General features: G+C 38.5%; 1 protein-coding gene across 3 annotated transcripts in view; it reads left to right on the top strand.

Moving 5' to 3' along the window:
• pigg (phosphatidylinositol glycan anchor biosynthesis class G (EMM blood group)) overlaps positions 1-14,918 on the top strand; it is a 68,446-nt gene that overhangs the window by 45,126 nt on the left and 8,402 nt on the right. For 2 of the 3 annotated variants that reach the window (XM_008114574.3, XM_062971539.1), the window contains 2 exons: positions 1,427-1,736; positions 5,732-5,895. In XM_008114574.3, coding sequence (XP_008112781.2) covers positions 1,427-1,736; positions 5,732-5,895 — 474 coding nt within the window. Of the gene's footprint in view, positions 1-1,426; positions 1,737-5,731; positions 5,896-14,918 lie in introns of those variants that run through there. The other variant, XM_008114576.3, reaches the window with a different exon arrangement.

Here is a 14,918-nt window from a genome sequence, read left to right as displayed (position 1 = left end):
TGTTAATAAATCGCAATTACCAGTCATATGGTGCTTTCAGAATGGTATGGTGGTAGAGGGTTCCGTTCCTCATGAGTAGAAAATGATGACAGACCGCAAAATCACATAAGGGAAAAAGTAAATTCCTACCTTTTAGTTTAAGTACTTGTGTTTCTGAATGCAAACAAGGGTCCTATGTATTTATGAATAAATAATGCCTGACAAATAGTCGATTATGATATTGTAAATTCGAATTACAACTCAATATTTGTTTCCTATTTACAATCATCCCCCACTTTTTATGACCATTTAGTCATACCCAGTACACAGATACAAGCAGTCCCTGGGTTAAAGACAAGATAGTTCTGAAGGTTTGTTCTTAAGTTGAACTGTATGTTGGAGCAGGTACATTTTTAAGTGTAACTTCAACCAATTCCCTCCCCTCCCCATTTTGAATGTCATAGGGAAGGGCTACCATCCCTGTGGTGTTTGTTTTGATGTCTGTGCCTCTGTTAAGAAGATTTCCCTTTACTTTTTGTCCTTGAAAATTGAATTTTTGAATTGAATTTCAAAAAAATGGTTTGCTGTGGAAACAAGGACTGGTTATAAAGCTTTAGTGGAGATCCCTTTTCCCCATGATAATAACTCTTCCAGGAGTTGATTTCCCTTTCCTGGGATAGATTTCCTCTCACTCCTTGTTGCGTCAACGCCGTTCTTAAGAATGAGTTGGATGTAGGTCAGATGTTTGTTACTCGGGGATTGCCTGTGTTTGACACATGGTCTGCTCTTTCATCATGTATTAAAATAAAATATTAAATATGAAATACAACTGAATTAAAATAAAAACATAGGATTTCATCTTTCAGTAGTTTTCAGTTTTTCACAGTGCACAATCCCTAGCCCATTAAATAAACAGGAAATGACTATGCATATATAATTGTGGTACTATTCGTATGGTCTTAAATACCCCTGGAACCAACTTAAAAAACCTTAGCAACTCTACCAAAAGCAAGAGTTCTCCATTGATGGTGAGTTGTGGCTGAACCCTGCACTTACTGGCCTCCAAGAATTTTTCTGTGCATGTTACAATTTATTTCAATCATTTCAATTAAGAAATTTTTAGACAAAATAGAAATAAAATATATTCCACCATTAATTATGACATTACAAGCCTAGTGCCTCACCTTCCTTTGTAGGAATACCTTAGGTCAGTGGTTCTCAACCTGTGGGTCCCCAGATTTTTTGGTCTTCAACTCCCAGAAATTTTAACAGCTGGTAAACTGGCTGGGAGTTGTAGGCCAAAACACCTGGGGATTCACAGGTTGAGAACCACTGCCTTAAGTAGACTTTCTCCCAGCCCATCATAGATATGTATTCCAACAAAGATAGGGGCTTGGATTAGCCATGATCCTGAATTTATTCCATCCTTTTTCTTCTTTCTTTTTAGAGGCATAATTGAAGCACGGTTCGTTTACATCTTCGTTCTTGGCATCATCTTCACAGGCACCAAAGACTTGCTCAAATCTCAGGTTCTTTCTGCGGACACAAAAACCAAGTTTACTGGTTTGTGGGAAATATACAGTGGGCTGGTGTTGCTTGCAGCACTCCTGTTGAGGCCTCACAACTTGCCAGTTTTAGTCTTTTGTCTGCTCTTCCAAGCCATGATGATGAAGTATGTTTGGAAGCCACTGGAGTTTGATGCTGCTCAAGTTACTATAATGCACTATTGGTTTGGTCAAGCTTTCTTCTTTTTTCAGGTAAACAGAAGACATTGTGTCTTTCCAAGGAAAATTATTTCTTTAAGTGTTGTTGTCCTTTGGCAGAAGACAATTAAAGAAAGCCTTTAGAATGGAGTTTGGAGATAGATAGATAGATAGATAGATAGATAGATAGGCAGGTCCTACAATTTAATTGGCATTCTTTCTACACCTCTGTTACCTTAATACCATTCACCCCTCCTTACTGATATATAAACCAATTTTTAGGCAGAATGTCTCATAGAGTTAGTTCCCTGATCAGGAGAATATGATTCAATATGACTTGAATTGGGGAAAAAGTCTTAAGTTCTTATACATCAAAAAAAATCTCCTTGAGAATTATTGAAAGTGGTGTCTTTTCTAGTTTTCCCCATGACATTGCAAAGGAAGAGCAGGGAAATGTTTGTTAAATCTGGGAATAATCAAATCCTCAAAAGCTAAACCTGCAAATATGGAGGGCTGACATAATTTACTTGAGATTTTAGAATTTCAAATAAATTGTGAGATTCTAAAATATAAGGGGAACATTGTTGGTTTCCGTTATATTTTAGAATCTAACAATTTATTTTCGAAATCATAAATTTCAGACAGTTCTGTGATTACTCTTTAGAGCCCACATACCTTTTGCGAGAGAGAATATATTTCAGGCATGGAATACAGGAAGAGGCAAACCTATAGACATCATGGCCCTAATTTTGATTTTGAAAGATACGATGCTGCACCTTAAACTGGGCATGTAAACAAATTGGAGGACTAGTTGGTTGTTAGTCTGTGTCTTATATTTTAGGTTTAAAAGTGTTTGTTGGACAACGGGTTGCCGCATTTTGCACCATCTGTAGTTGACCAGCCGTCTTCAAGGAGAGGTCCATTTTGAATGTATAGCAGTAATCACTGTGATATAATGTAGGACTAGAACTTTAGAAAACCAGGATTCAAATCCCTGCTCAACTATGGGAGCCCACTGGGTGATCTTTGGCAAGGTATATCCTCCCAGCATAAGAGGAAGAAAATGGCTAACGTACCCTGAGTGATATTTGCTAGGAAAATCCCATGATAGTATCAATACATTTGATAGTTTAATTGAAACTCATAAGAAGTCCCATTAGTTGAAAGTTATTAAAGAGTATGCACTAGATCCAACAGTTTTGCTATGCTCCATATTTGACTTTCAAAAGTGTTACCCATCCAGAGAAGAACATTATCTTAATTCTTTGTCTGGAAGGAAACAGATGTAGCTTCTTCTTAGGTGGTTTTCAGCACCTCAAATCAATTACCAGGAATCTTCAGGACTGACATTAGTGGATTACATTTACTAGGCTAAATGAATTTTTTTGGGGGGGGCACAGGTTGAGTTATTTTCAAAGATTAATTGTAGTGCTGGCAAAATGCATCCAATATGCAAAGAGATAAATGGTTAAATAAAAATATATACACTGGGAGACCATTCTTTTGTAGAAATGAAAATCCCTCTCACCCATTAACCCCTCAAGACACTCAGAACAGCTTCCAACGAACACACATCTTGAGAAGTATTTCAGATATCTGCTCTGGGATTAGCAGTTCTTATGGTTTTTATATTCACTTTGAGTGCTTTGAAATATGCCCTGGTTTCTATGAACAGACTGGTGCAAATAAATCCTTTCGGTATTCCTTCATTATTGACATAAGTGCATGCACTAGCCCACCCCACAGAAGTAATTAAGCTTTCTTCTCTTGTGTTTGCATTAAAAGGAACTCAAGGGATTAACAGGCAATCTGTTTTAGAAGATCATTCATGTGATCAGCCCTGTAACAGAAACCTGAAACTTTTAAAAGCCTTGGGAATGCTATTTTTGGAATACTATTAAATAAAACTAGTTGAATTTTCTCTTAGAACTTAAGAATTGAGCAGTGTCGACATGAATGTGTGCTGTGTCTTCCTTACAAAGTATGGAAGCCTCTCTTTCTGTATAGAGAGATGTTTTGATTCCCATTTTGGGTTTAACGTATGGTTAATGTTAAAGCAGCCTGTAGAAGACTCAGAATTATTTGTCAGTGCTTTGCATTAGTGCCATGGTCACTAATTCATACTGGGGAAATCACATTTGATAGTGAGGTGAGCTCATATTAGGTTGCAGATTTGCCAAAGTAAGATTAGATGAAGAATTGCAGATTATCCACTTGTTTAGCTTATTTTTAGTGTTTTTTGCTTTCATGGGGAGCACTATCTGGATTTTCTGACTTGTAGTAAAGTATCCCATGTCTACCATGTGGCCTGTGAATGTAGTAACATCAGAAGCGGTGTCTTGCCAAGCTAGGCGTAATGTCCTTCCAGCCCAATATTGTATGTCTTATCAGGAACAAATGCTCTGTGGCAAGGGCAGACAAATCCAAGTCTACATGCCGCATATATCCCTAAAGATCTCTATGTACAGCCCTCCAAAGCCCTCAGGCTTCCCCTCCCTAATGTATGATTTTTCAGGCCAAAAAACCCCCCACAAAAACCCCTGCTTTAACCCCTGCTTAAAATGTCAGCTTTAGCACCATTTGTCAATTATTCAAAACATCCCAGGAGTTGTCCCTCCTTCCTGTTTGTACTAATTCTGTCATGTGAAGGACCTTGCAGTTTCTGGTTGTAGTCTTCATTCCCTTATGAAGCTGGTAATAAATCTACCAGCTAAATAATTGTAAGTTATTAGAGAATGTGGCATGTCCCATCAGTCCAGATATACAATCATGGCTGAAAGCACAATCATCCAGTATCCATCACCCATCATTGAATATCCGCTTAGACATAGCAAATACAATAATCTTTTAAAAATAAAGTAAAATAAAGCATGGCAGGACTCAAGATCCTGGCAAGACCTTTTGTTATGCATCTATATACACATACAAGACATTTGCTGTCATGCTCCACTATGCATAAACCGTACTCACTGGAGTAGTTTATGAACCAACTCTTAAAGGAACATGACAAGCACTTTTATTGCTTTTCTTTTAGCCTGTTTCAGTCTACCTCTTGTTGTAGAACCGAGATCTCATTAAACTTTACTGTTCTGTTCATTTTATTTCTGATGCGTATTCAAAAATTTATCATGAACAAAAGAAATCATTTGTCTGGCCAGGAAGACCTGCCTGCTGTTCAAGCAGACAGATCTTGTAAGACAGCTGCTTCTGTACAATTTTTTCCTCTTGGTGTTTTGTCTTCTCTTGAGGCAAACTTTGTATGTAGCTTTTTTTGCAGGATAGGAACTTGTATGAAAGTGACATGCTTCTGGAAATGGAATTCATGGGGTATAGCTTCAATATTTAAAATGTTCATTTACCTCAAGGTATTCTGTGTTCTAAATCAGAAAAACAAACGGAGAGCACAAAGCTTCAAGTAACTTAAATATTTATATAGTAAAAACTAAAAAATAAAATAAACACATTTTTTATGTTTGATACCATCACTGACTGCTTTTTTAACCCCATAGTTCCCAACATAGTTCCCAATAGCAATAGGGACTTTGGTTGAGTCACCTCCTTTTATATTATTTTTCATTTATGAACCAGGGCAAAGGAAGTGTACTTGTATAACAAAAGAATTCTTGAAGGTGCACTTTTAGGAGAAATTGGATCCAGCTTTGCCTTCATACTGCTATTTAACCTGCAGGGGAAAGCATACATGGGTTTTTTTTCTGATGTATAAGAGATAGTGATTGGAATTAGATTGAGATGCCTGTGAGAAAGAGTTATATCTTATCTCTTGCAATGCTGTGTGGCTAGTCAGTTGTCCTCTCCTCTGTCCTTTGCAGGTATATTTTCCCTTCTAAAAATTACTGCCAGATCTCTTGATGTTATATGCCATCATGCTAAAGATCAGAGAGTTAGACAGTTTTTTTGCATGTTAATAGGGTTACATTACACTAACTGCCTATTACAACTTGTAATTAATGATGGAGACCTTTGCCATGCATGCTAGTGTCACTTAAGCATATAGATGGCATATCACTTACTCAGTATTTCTTTTCCAGGGTAATTCAAACAGCATTGCCTCTGTAGACGTTTCAGCTGGTTTTGTTGGGCTCGAGAACTATGTAGAAATTCCAGCAATCTTCCTAACAGGATTTGCAACGTACTCAGGACCTTTGCTGTGGGCCATTCATTTGCTGTGCTATTTGAGTTCTGAAGTTCACAGGTAATACTTTTTAAACTGATTTTGACTTATGAATACTCATGAATGTTTAACTTTGTATTCCCTATGTGCTAAACATTATAGTCCATGTTCTGTTGAACTACCAAGATCGGGAACAAAATAGACCTGATAGAGAATTCAAAATACCCCATCAAAATACAAATTCCAAAATTTCAGAAGACTGGCAGTGGTATTAAAGGACATCATAGCATTTCCCCCAAAATGCCAATTTTAAGGTTAGATGGAATATATATATATATATGTGTGTGTGTGTGTGTGTGTGTGTGTGTGTGTGTGTTTGTGTGTGTGTGTGGAAGAAATGTAAATCCCGTTTGTTGCATCTTTGCATTGTGAGGGGTTAATTCCAATATCTTGCATTGAAAAGTCATCCCAAGCCAATACCATCTCTCTAAAGTGGAATTTCCTTTGACACATCATTCTCTACATGAATTGTATGGAATATCTCAGGAGGGACATTTCTCACTTGAGAACTTCTGCTAGGAAAGGGATTTTCATCTGTACTCAGACAAAGTAACTTTTCCAAGTTTTGTGCAGAGCTGTTACTAAAGTCTGTAGAACAAAGTCCAACTTTGCTCTTTCTGGAAGATTTTTTTCCTTTTGCAAAAGATGTGAAATCTATTTACGTAGTCAGTTTATGTATACCTTGTCTTTTTAAACTTAAATCTATTTTATACTTGTTTCAAGCAGCTTACAGGGGAAAGGGGAATTGTTGACTATAACTGTTGTATTTATGTTAAGAAATGTTTGGTTTTTCAATGCTTTTTTTTGCATATTATTCAAAATGACTTGATGGACAGTGATGCATTAACCAGAACCTGGGAAAAATACCTTTTTTGGACTACAGTTCCCAGAGTCTCCAAGCCTTCTTGGTGAGCAGCCATGTTGATCCAGGAGTTGTAATTCAAATGGAAGTTTCCCAAACTCTGGTATTAACTATGCTCCAGGCTCCTCTTGGAGGTATTTGAAAGCTTGTCCTGGGTTTCTCATTTTGGAAGAGAAACAATAAAAGGTAGCTTGCTGCCTGCAGAGCTCTCGGGGGAGTTTGGGCTGTGTACCAAGGTACCGTTGCAATTCATTAAATGTGACAGAGTATCCTAGACTTCTTCATGCCATTTTCTCTAAAGGTGTCAGCCACTGTCTTAACCTCTGGCTCCTACCCCTACATCAGTGTCTGTCTGCCAATTTCCGACTTGTCTGTTATTTTTGGGCTTCAATTCAAGGTGATAGTTCCAGCCTTGATTGCTATAAGGAGTTTGGTTCCATTATGTGTACCTTTCTCTTTATATATGCCTTTCTCCTGTATAGTAAGGTTATAAGAGAGACCCTCTTGAGTATAGCATCCTCGGTGGTCGTCTGCTGGATAGGCATGTAGGAAAGACTTCCTTTTGTATTCTTCTAAGTTTCAAGGCCATTTCTGCATCATTGCTTTTAGGAAAGGTCTGAAGACAAATTCAGTTTTAATGGTTGTATTGTTTAATTTGATGTAGACATGTTGTTAACTGCCTTGAGCACAGTTTTTAGCAGAAAGTCAGGATAAAATGTAATAACATAAAATTAACAAGATGGATGGATGGGAGAAGGAGTTGCCTGAAGGTTTCAGAGAAACTTTTAAGTAGCTGTGCTTCACCAGCCATTCTGTCCATCCTTTTGGAAAGTTTGTGGGGATAGTGGCTGGCAAGTTCAAATTTTGGCTTGTAGATCTTTATATAGAGGCTTTGATACAGTGTGATTTTTATTAGTGATCACAGCAATTGCAGCAAATCTTTCAACGTTCTCCCTCCCCTATATCAAAACTTCGTTATTTCCAGAAATCCAAAGCTGGTGGCTTTGGATTTATTCTAAGAGCTCCAGCAGTAGGTATGTGATAACTGGGGCTCCCAATGTGACTTTAGCACCTATTCCCCATCAATTAAGGATGGTCACTGCATCCATATCATAATCTCCCACTAGCAAATCTGCTGGTAAGAAATGATTTGGTCAAATAAAAATTGGAAAGTTTTGAAGCAAAAATAAGAGAAATTCTCAGTATTTGGCCGAATTTTGAATATTAGTCTCATCAGCATCATTTATTTACTAGCGTACATTCCCAGCGTTGCCCGGGCATCAGAAGAATCACTGTCTCCTGCTTTCATGCCCTCTTTCTCTTCCTCCCTCCCTCCTCCTTGCTTCTGATTTCCTTTATTTCCCTTCTTCTCTTTATTTCTTTCCTTCCTCCCTCCCTTCCCCTCATACACATATCACTTTTATTTCTCCGTGACATTACAGAGGGCAACAGCCAGTCCTTTGCCTAGCAACAGCCAATTCAGTGACATCACAGAGGACCACTTTACTCATCAACTGCCTTTGTGGTACAAACAGACAACCATACATAGATGCTTCGACTTTCATATAGATAAAGTACCAATATGGTACATGGCACTTTACAAAGAAAAGACCAAATAAAAACAAAAGTTCTCCATCCCTAAGGATGGGAACTAAGTCTAACCATCTAATTAAGATGTGACACAAAAGAGAAAGAGGGTGGCAGTGTGGAACAGGATCATGTCCAACAGATAGTACTTCTTCTTCTGTCCTACCAAGGACAGGGCAGTGGCAGTTGGGAAGGAAACAATTGCCAGTACTAACTAGAGTTTGTTGTTGTTGTGCACCTTCAAGTCATTTCTGAATTAGGCTGACCCTAAGGCGACCCTTTACAGCAGTGGTTCTCAACCTCTGGGTCCTCAAGTGTTTTGGCCTACAACTCCCAGAAATCCCAGCCAGTTTACTAACTGTTAAGATTTCTGGGAGTTGAAGACCAAAACATCTGGGGACCCACAGGTTGAGAACCACTGCTTTACAGGGTTATCTTGGCAGGATTTGTTTGAAAGAGGTTTGCCCTTGCTTTCCTCTGAGGCTGAGAGAGTATGACTTGTCCAAGACTGTCTAGTGGGCTTCCATGGCTGAGAGATTTGAACTCCAGTCCCCCACTCCCCTAATTCAGCATTGAATCCACTACACCACACTGACTTTACTAGCATGGGCCCAATTAGAGTAGGCTTCTGAATCATTTAGTGAATGGTAAGTCACTGCTTACGACATATGAATTCCCTGGAACTGTTCCAGTTGTGACTAGAAATTGCCTTTAACACTCTTTGTTTAAAAATATACTTTCTATTTCAAGTTTACAACTCAGAATGATCACCCGAGGATACAGCAAAATATTAATTACATTACACCAGAAAGGCAAATATGCTGCCTGGGCTGCCTGACTAAACTCACCAACTGTTCAGTTGCAAATATTGTTCAGATTTCTAAAAAAGATTCTCCATTTAATCATGCAAGTGTTCCATTTGCCTTTGAAATATCACAGGAAAAATTATTCTCTATTTAAAAAATCCCCTGTTGTGTTGAAGGCCCTTCTCTGTATTGGCATAACCAGCTTGTTCAAGTCTTTCAGGGACTGCAGAATTAACACCGATGCTGGAATGTTTGTCATTCTCAAATTCTGAAACACCTAATTGCTAATTAACGTGTGTGTGTTTGTGTATTTGCATGTGTGAATACACACATGCACATAAGAAAGAGAAATACAAAAATTAAAGGCAATCAAACAGTGGAAAAGAAGCAGGGTTCTGCATTAAGTTACATGAAAATAGATTCGTTACTAGAGAAAGATTTAACATGATCCTGTTAGGCATTTTGATTCCTTCCCTTCTCTGTAACGCAGCTGGAATTTCGATTAAATGCTGAAAGGAAAGTGACAGTTTTATTTCTACCACCCTGAGTGCTCTTAAAACTGTCACTTTGACTCCCCAGAGTGCATTTGAAACCTGACTGTGTTAATGAGGAAGGCAGAAGCCAAGCATTTAATTAAACAGTGTTAAGTCAGTGTCTGGTCACTTGCTCATTTCCATACCCGTATTAGTAGGGATTAATGGCTGCCGTTTTTGTACTCCTAGGGATAGAGGGTCTGTTTTCTGTCAAAAAAAACTGGCACACTGTATCTTTTTTTTAGAACGTGGACTCCAGAGTCATTTACCTGTTTGGCATTCTGTTTTTGCATCTTCACTTTCAGTCTTAAGAATGAGTGATAAAGCATGTACAAGAAGCCTTCAAGACGACCAACAACATGCTGTTCATCTTACTGTGTATTGGATTTTGTTCATCTTACTGTGTATTGTTATTTAACCTAGTGCTAGGAATAGCGGCAAATGGCTTTACTAAACATTTGGCTTATGTTTATAAACTACCTCTTTATTTGAAATATACAGATCTGTATGTTTTTAAATGTTTTGTAGAATTTGCATAAATGTCACCAGTGGAAACCAGAAGCCATATCTTACCAAGAACAGAGAGAGTCTTAAGGTGGCAACCAGGCCCACAAGGAAAAGCAAGCCACTTACTCTGTGCAACGCTGATATATAATCTCTTTTCCCCACTTCTTTTCTGCTTCCATTGGTTTTGGCACTGGGTAATGATCCCTCCTTTCACCCACAATGAACTTCTATAGACAAACAGAGCACCCAGAGCGACCACACTGTCAGATTCCCTTCTTTCATCCTGTTCAGGGCCCAAAACAAGATCCAGGCACTTCTATATCAAATGGGTAGATTTCCAGAGGTTAACAGTCAAACAGGATACATGCAGTTTGTAAAAAAATAATTCCTCTGTCCTTTGGAATCTTGAAAGAGAGGCTACAATAGTGACCAGAAAATAGGTTATTTTATCGCTTCATGAATTTGGTGTGGAAAGGAATTGGGCATAGGAAGGAATTAGGCATAGGAATCCTTAATACAGTATTACATTTTTAAAATGTACCTCCTCTTTAAAAAGAGGCTTGTTGACAAGTAAGGTGGGGCCCAAGAGCCCTGGAGTATCTTGCGCCTTGCTCTTCGCCCTCCCTTTCTTCTCTCTTCCCCTTCTTTCCTTCCTTTCTTCTTTCTTTCCTTGCTTTCTTTTTTTTGCTTTTCTGTTTTTTTGAAAGGCCATCCTGGGGGTGTCACAAATAGCAATTTTTCCTCCCACATCTTTTATTCCTTTTGTTATTTAGTCTTTTTACATTCACTTGTGGTTTTTATACTCACACTCATGGATAGCCAGTCAAAAAGGAAAAATGTTGGTTCAAAAGGGTGCTTTATTGTGTTACTGTGTAGTTCTAAAAGGCCCCCCTCTCAAATATCTGTGGCTCAGTTTGCTCCATATGTGTAATAACGTTCCCTAAAGAGCCCCATACCTCTAATAGCATGAATTTATAGATTGCTTAAACACTCACTATCTTTCTCCAATTTAGAATGCAAGACAACAAAATAGAGTGGCTGGGTATTTTTTCACATTGCTTTTTTTTGCAGCAGAAGTGTGGAACCCCATTTCCAATACTTGCAGACAACCCTCTGCTTAATTTTTTCTAGCTGCCAAGGGCATTTGCTACACCTCTTCTCACTATTAGGCATGGACCATGCAGGGTTGACCGAGATAGGCCAATCTTCTCTGCATGCATTTTGCAGCTGCAGGAGAAGGGAAAGGCTAGGAAAGCTCACTTCATATTAGAAACAACCAGAGGTTTCTGTTTCTTTCCGGAATGACTCCCTCTGTTTTCAGTTTCTCAAGACTGTAATTTTTTTTTGGCAAAGGGGACAAATCAATCCTGTCCCACTGAATTCTATAAAAATACTTTATGGGAAATGCTCACAAATTTAGGTTTTTGTTGTTGTGTGACTTCAAATCATTTCTGTGTTATGATGACCCTGAGGTAAAACCTACCACAGAGGTTTCTTGGCAAAGTGTATTCAGAGGGGTTTTTGTCAGTGTCTTCCTCTTGACTCAAAATGATTGAGAGAGAGTGACTTGTCCAAGGCTAACCAGTGCTTTTCCACAACTGAGCGAGAATTTGAATCTAGAGTCATAGACCAATGCCAGTGGTTCTCAACCTGTGGGTCCCCAGATGTTTTGGCTTTCAACTCTAGACATCCTAACAGCTGGTAAACTGGCTGGGATTTCTGGGAGTTGTAGGCCAGAACCCCTGGGGACCCATAGGTTGAGAACCACTGCACTACACTGACTGCTAAGCAGTACTCCTAACACAATCTGCATGAAAGTAACTCTGATAAGAAGTAAGGTTGCAGAGATGGGACAAACGTCTTTGAGCCCAATTACTTTGAGCCCGCTTGCTCCATTACAAAATGCTGAGGAAAAATATGCATTTTTAAAATTTTCATTTTATTCTTTAATCAAAGATTTGAAATATTTTAATATTGTGCTTAGTTTAATTCTATTTTAATGTTTAGTTTTCACTTTGTTTTTACTACATTGCTCCTTTGAATTGTATACCACCTTGAGTCCTGGTGATGATGATTGTAATGCATTCCCTGATCTCTAGTGCATGTCTTCATCTGCTTTCTAGAAGCAGTTATATGCATGTGTGTTAGTAGATCATAGAGCAGCCAATAGCTTCATAAAGTCTCAACACTGAAACACTGTCTTTACAGTTTGTATAAATATTATGCAACATAGGTTTTTAGCAGAGGCTTCTGGAGACTGCACTTGCTACTGAAATGGTTGGCTGCAACTACAAAAGCATATGCCAAATAGAGCTTGTTAACCTTTTAAGATGCTTCATAACTTCCTTGTTGTTTTTGATGCTGCAGGCATATATAGCTACTCCCACTGAAATATAATATTTCTGAAGAGGTTAAGATTATCTTTAGAATGTTTGTGATATTTATAATATTTATATAATTTATAAGAGTGATTAATACTGTTCATTTAGTAAATGGATGCAGATTATCTCAATGATACTTAAAGCAATCTTTTATGTTCTTAGTGGTTGTCTCCATTTTACAAACCATGGGTTCGTATAGCCCCAGTGACTTTTGAAAAGTTGAAATGAAGACCCTCTAGTAGTTCGTAGTTGAGTTGCTTAGCATTTTTGTCAACACTTGAGTAGGAAAGAGCCTACATGCAACACTTGATACTGAGGATAAAGGAGTACGCTCCTGCTTTGAACTGCTGCTGATTACAGAGACTATCTTCCCCCTTTGACACCTGATTGAAAATAGAACTGGACACTTCACTTCATTGCAGGCTATTAAAAGAATCTATTTTTAACCCAACAGCAAACTTTCCTTTTTCATATGCTTCTCATTAAATCCAGTGACCAGTATATTCAGGGCTGCATCATTTGGTTTACCAAACACTGCGATTTCATTTCTTCAGACCTATCGGGCATCTACTGGGCACCGGGGAGATTGCCTGTGTGTGTCCAATGCCATTTCGCATTACAAAACCAGCTCCACATTGCACACCCTCCCCCATGCCCACTCCAGTCCTTTATTAAACTTAATAAGCTGTTTTTGGTGCAGTACACAGTCCCACCTCTCCTAGCAAAGCCTGCATAAATATCTTCTCCCAGGATGCAGAGGCTGTGTGTTGTCACAGTCCCATAACACTCGCCAGAGAATCATAAGATCTCATTCATTATGCCATTAATGCTTCTCACGTATGTTAGCCCATGGAAGCTGACTCGGGTTCATCAGCTGGTTATCAATGGAGAGGAGAAAAGCCTTATAAAATACAACATGCAGGAAACATTGCTTTAGTTTAGTGGATCTTTTTTTTCTTTCTTCTGGGCTCTACTCCCTGAAAGAAATATAGGGGACTTCCAGGGTTTGAAGCCCCGTTTATCTATAGAAACCTAATGTGTGACCTTGGGCAAGTCACCCTTTCTCAGAGGAAGGCAAGGGTAAACCCCCTCTGAAAAACTGCTGCCAAGAAAACCCTGTGGTTGATCCACAATAAGTTGGAAACAGCTTGAAGGTACATAACAGCAACAATGTACAGGCAGTCCCCAAGTTGCAAACATCCAACTTACAAATTACTTCATAGTTAAGAACAGGGGTGAGGCAACAGGAAATTAGAGAAATCTACCCCTTGGAAGGGAAATTCACTCCTGAAAGAGTTATCATAGTGGAAAGGTGTCTCCACTGAAGCTTCCATCATTTATTTTATTTATTTGCCATGTTTATATCCCACCCTTCTCACCCCATTGGGGACTTAGAGAAAATCAACAATTCGATGCCGTACAAACATACCTTCAGCAAATAAACATATACATTAAAACTAACCTTTAAAAACATATCAAATATTAAAAACCAATCTATTAAAACTGTGCAGTCCAATATCACAGGATCATCCAATCTCAACAAGGATCATCAATCCTTATAGGTGGCACAATGGGTTAAATCCTTGTTCTGGCTGGACTGCTGAACTGAAGGTTAGGTTGCTGACCTGAAGGTTGCTGGTTCAAATCCGCAAGATGGGGTGAGCTTCCGTCTGTCAGCTCTAGCTTGTGAGGACATGAGAGAAGCCTCTCAGCAGGATGGTAACACATTCAGGCATCCCCTGGGCAATGTCTCTGTAGATGGCCAATTCTCTCAAACCAGAAGTGATTTGAAGTATGTTCTCAAGTCGCTTCTGACATGATTAAAAAAAATCAATCCTTGTTTCCACAACAAGCCAAATTTTTCAAAATCCAATTATCACAGGGACAGAAAGTGAGGTGAAATCTTCTGAACAGGTGTACAGACAGCTAAACATGCCATAGGGCTGTTAACTCTTCCTATACTCCCATATATATGTATGGAGTTACACTTAAAAGTGTACCTTTTCTAACTTACAAACAAATTCAGTATAAGAACTAACTTATAGAAGCTATCGTGTTAGTAACTTGCCTGTAGTGGCTAACAAATATTTTAGAGAAATAAAACATCAAACAGTGACGTGCTTCCAGTTTTAATGCAGTCAAATCTATTCTACATGTATCAGAGCTGACAAAACATTGGTCTAATACGATGAAAGGGAACACTTAATGAAATTATGTGTCCCTTTTATATTGCTCTTTGCTTAATTGGCTTCGAACACATATATGCATATGCAGCTAGCCTTTGAGCTAGTTGGCATATGTGTAAATTATAATGTGTAAATTAGATTAATCTAAGAAGTCAGTCTCCTCCTTACATTTTCAAGCTAAA

Source organism: Anolis carolinensis, chromosome 2, assembly GCF_035594765.1.
Source record: "Anolis carolinensis isolate JA03-04 chromosome 2, rAnoCar3.1.pri, whole genome shotgun sequence".
Classification (NCBI taxonomy): domain Eukaryota; kingdom Metazoa; phylum Chordata; class Lepidosauria; order Squamata; family Dactyloidae; genus Anolis; species Anolis carolinensis.
Note: the sequence above shows the minus strand (reverse complement) of the source record. Positions and strands in the feature narration are given on the sequence as shown.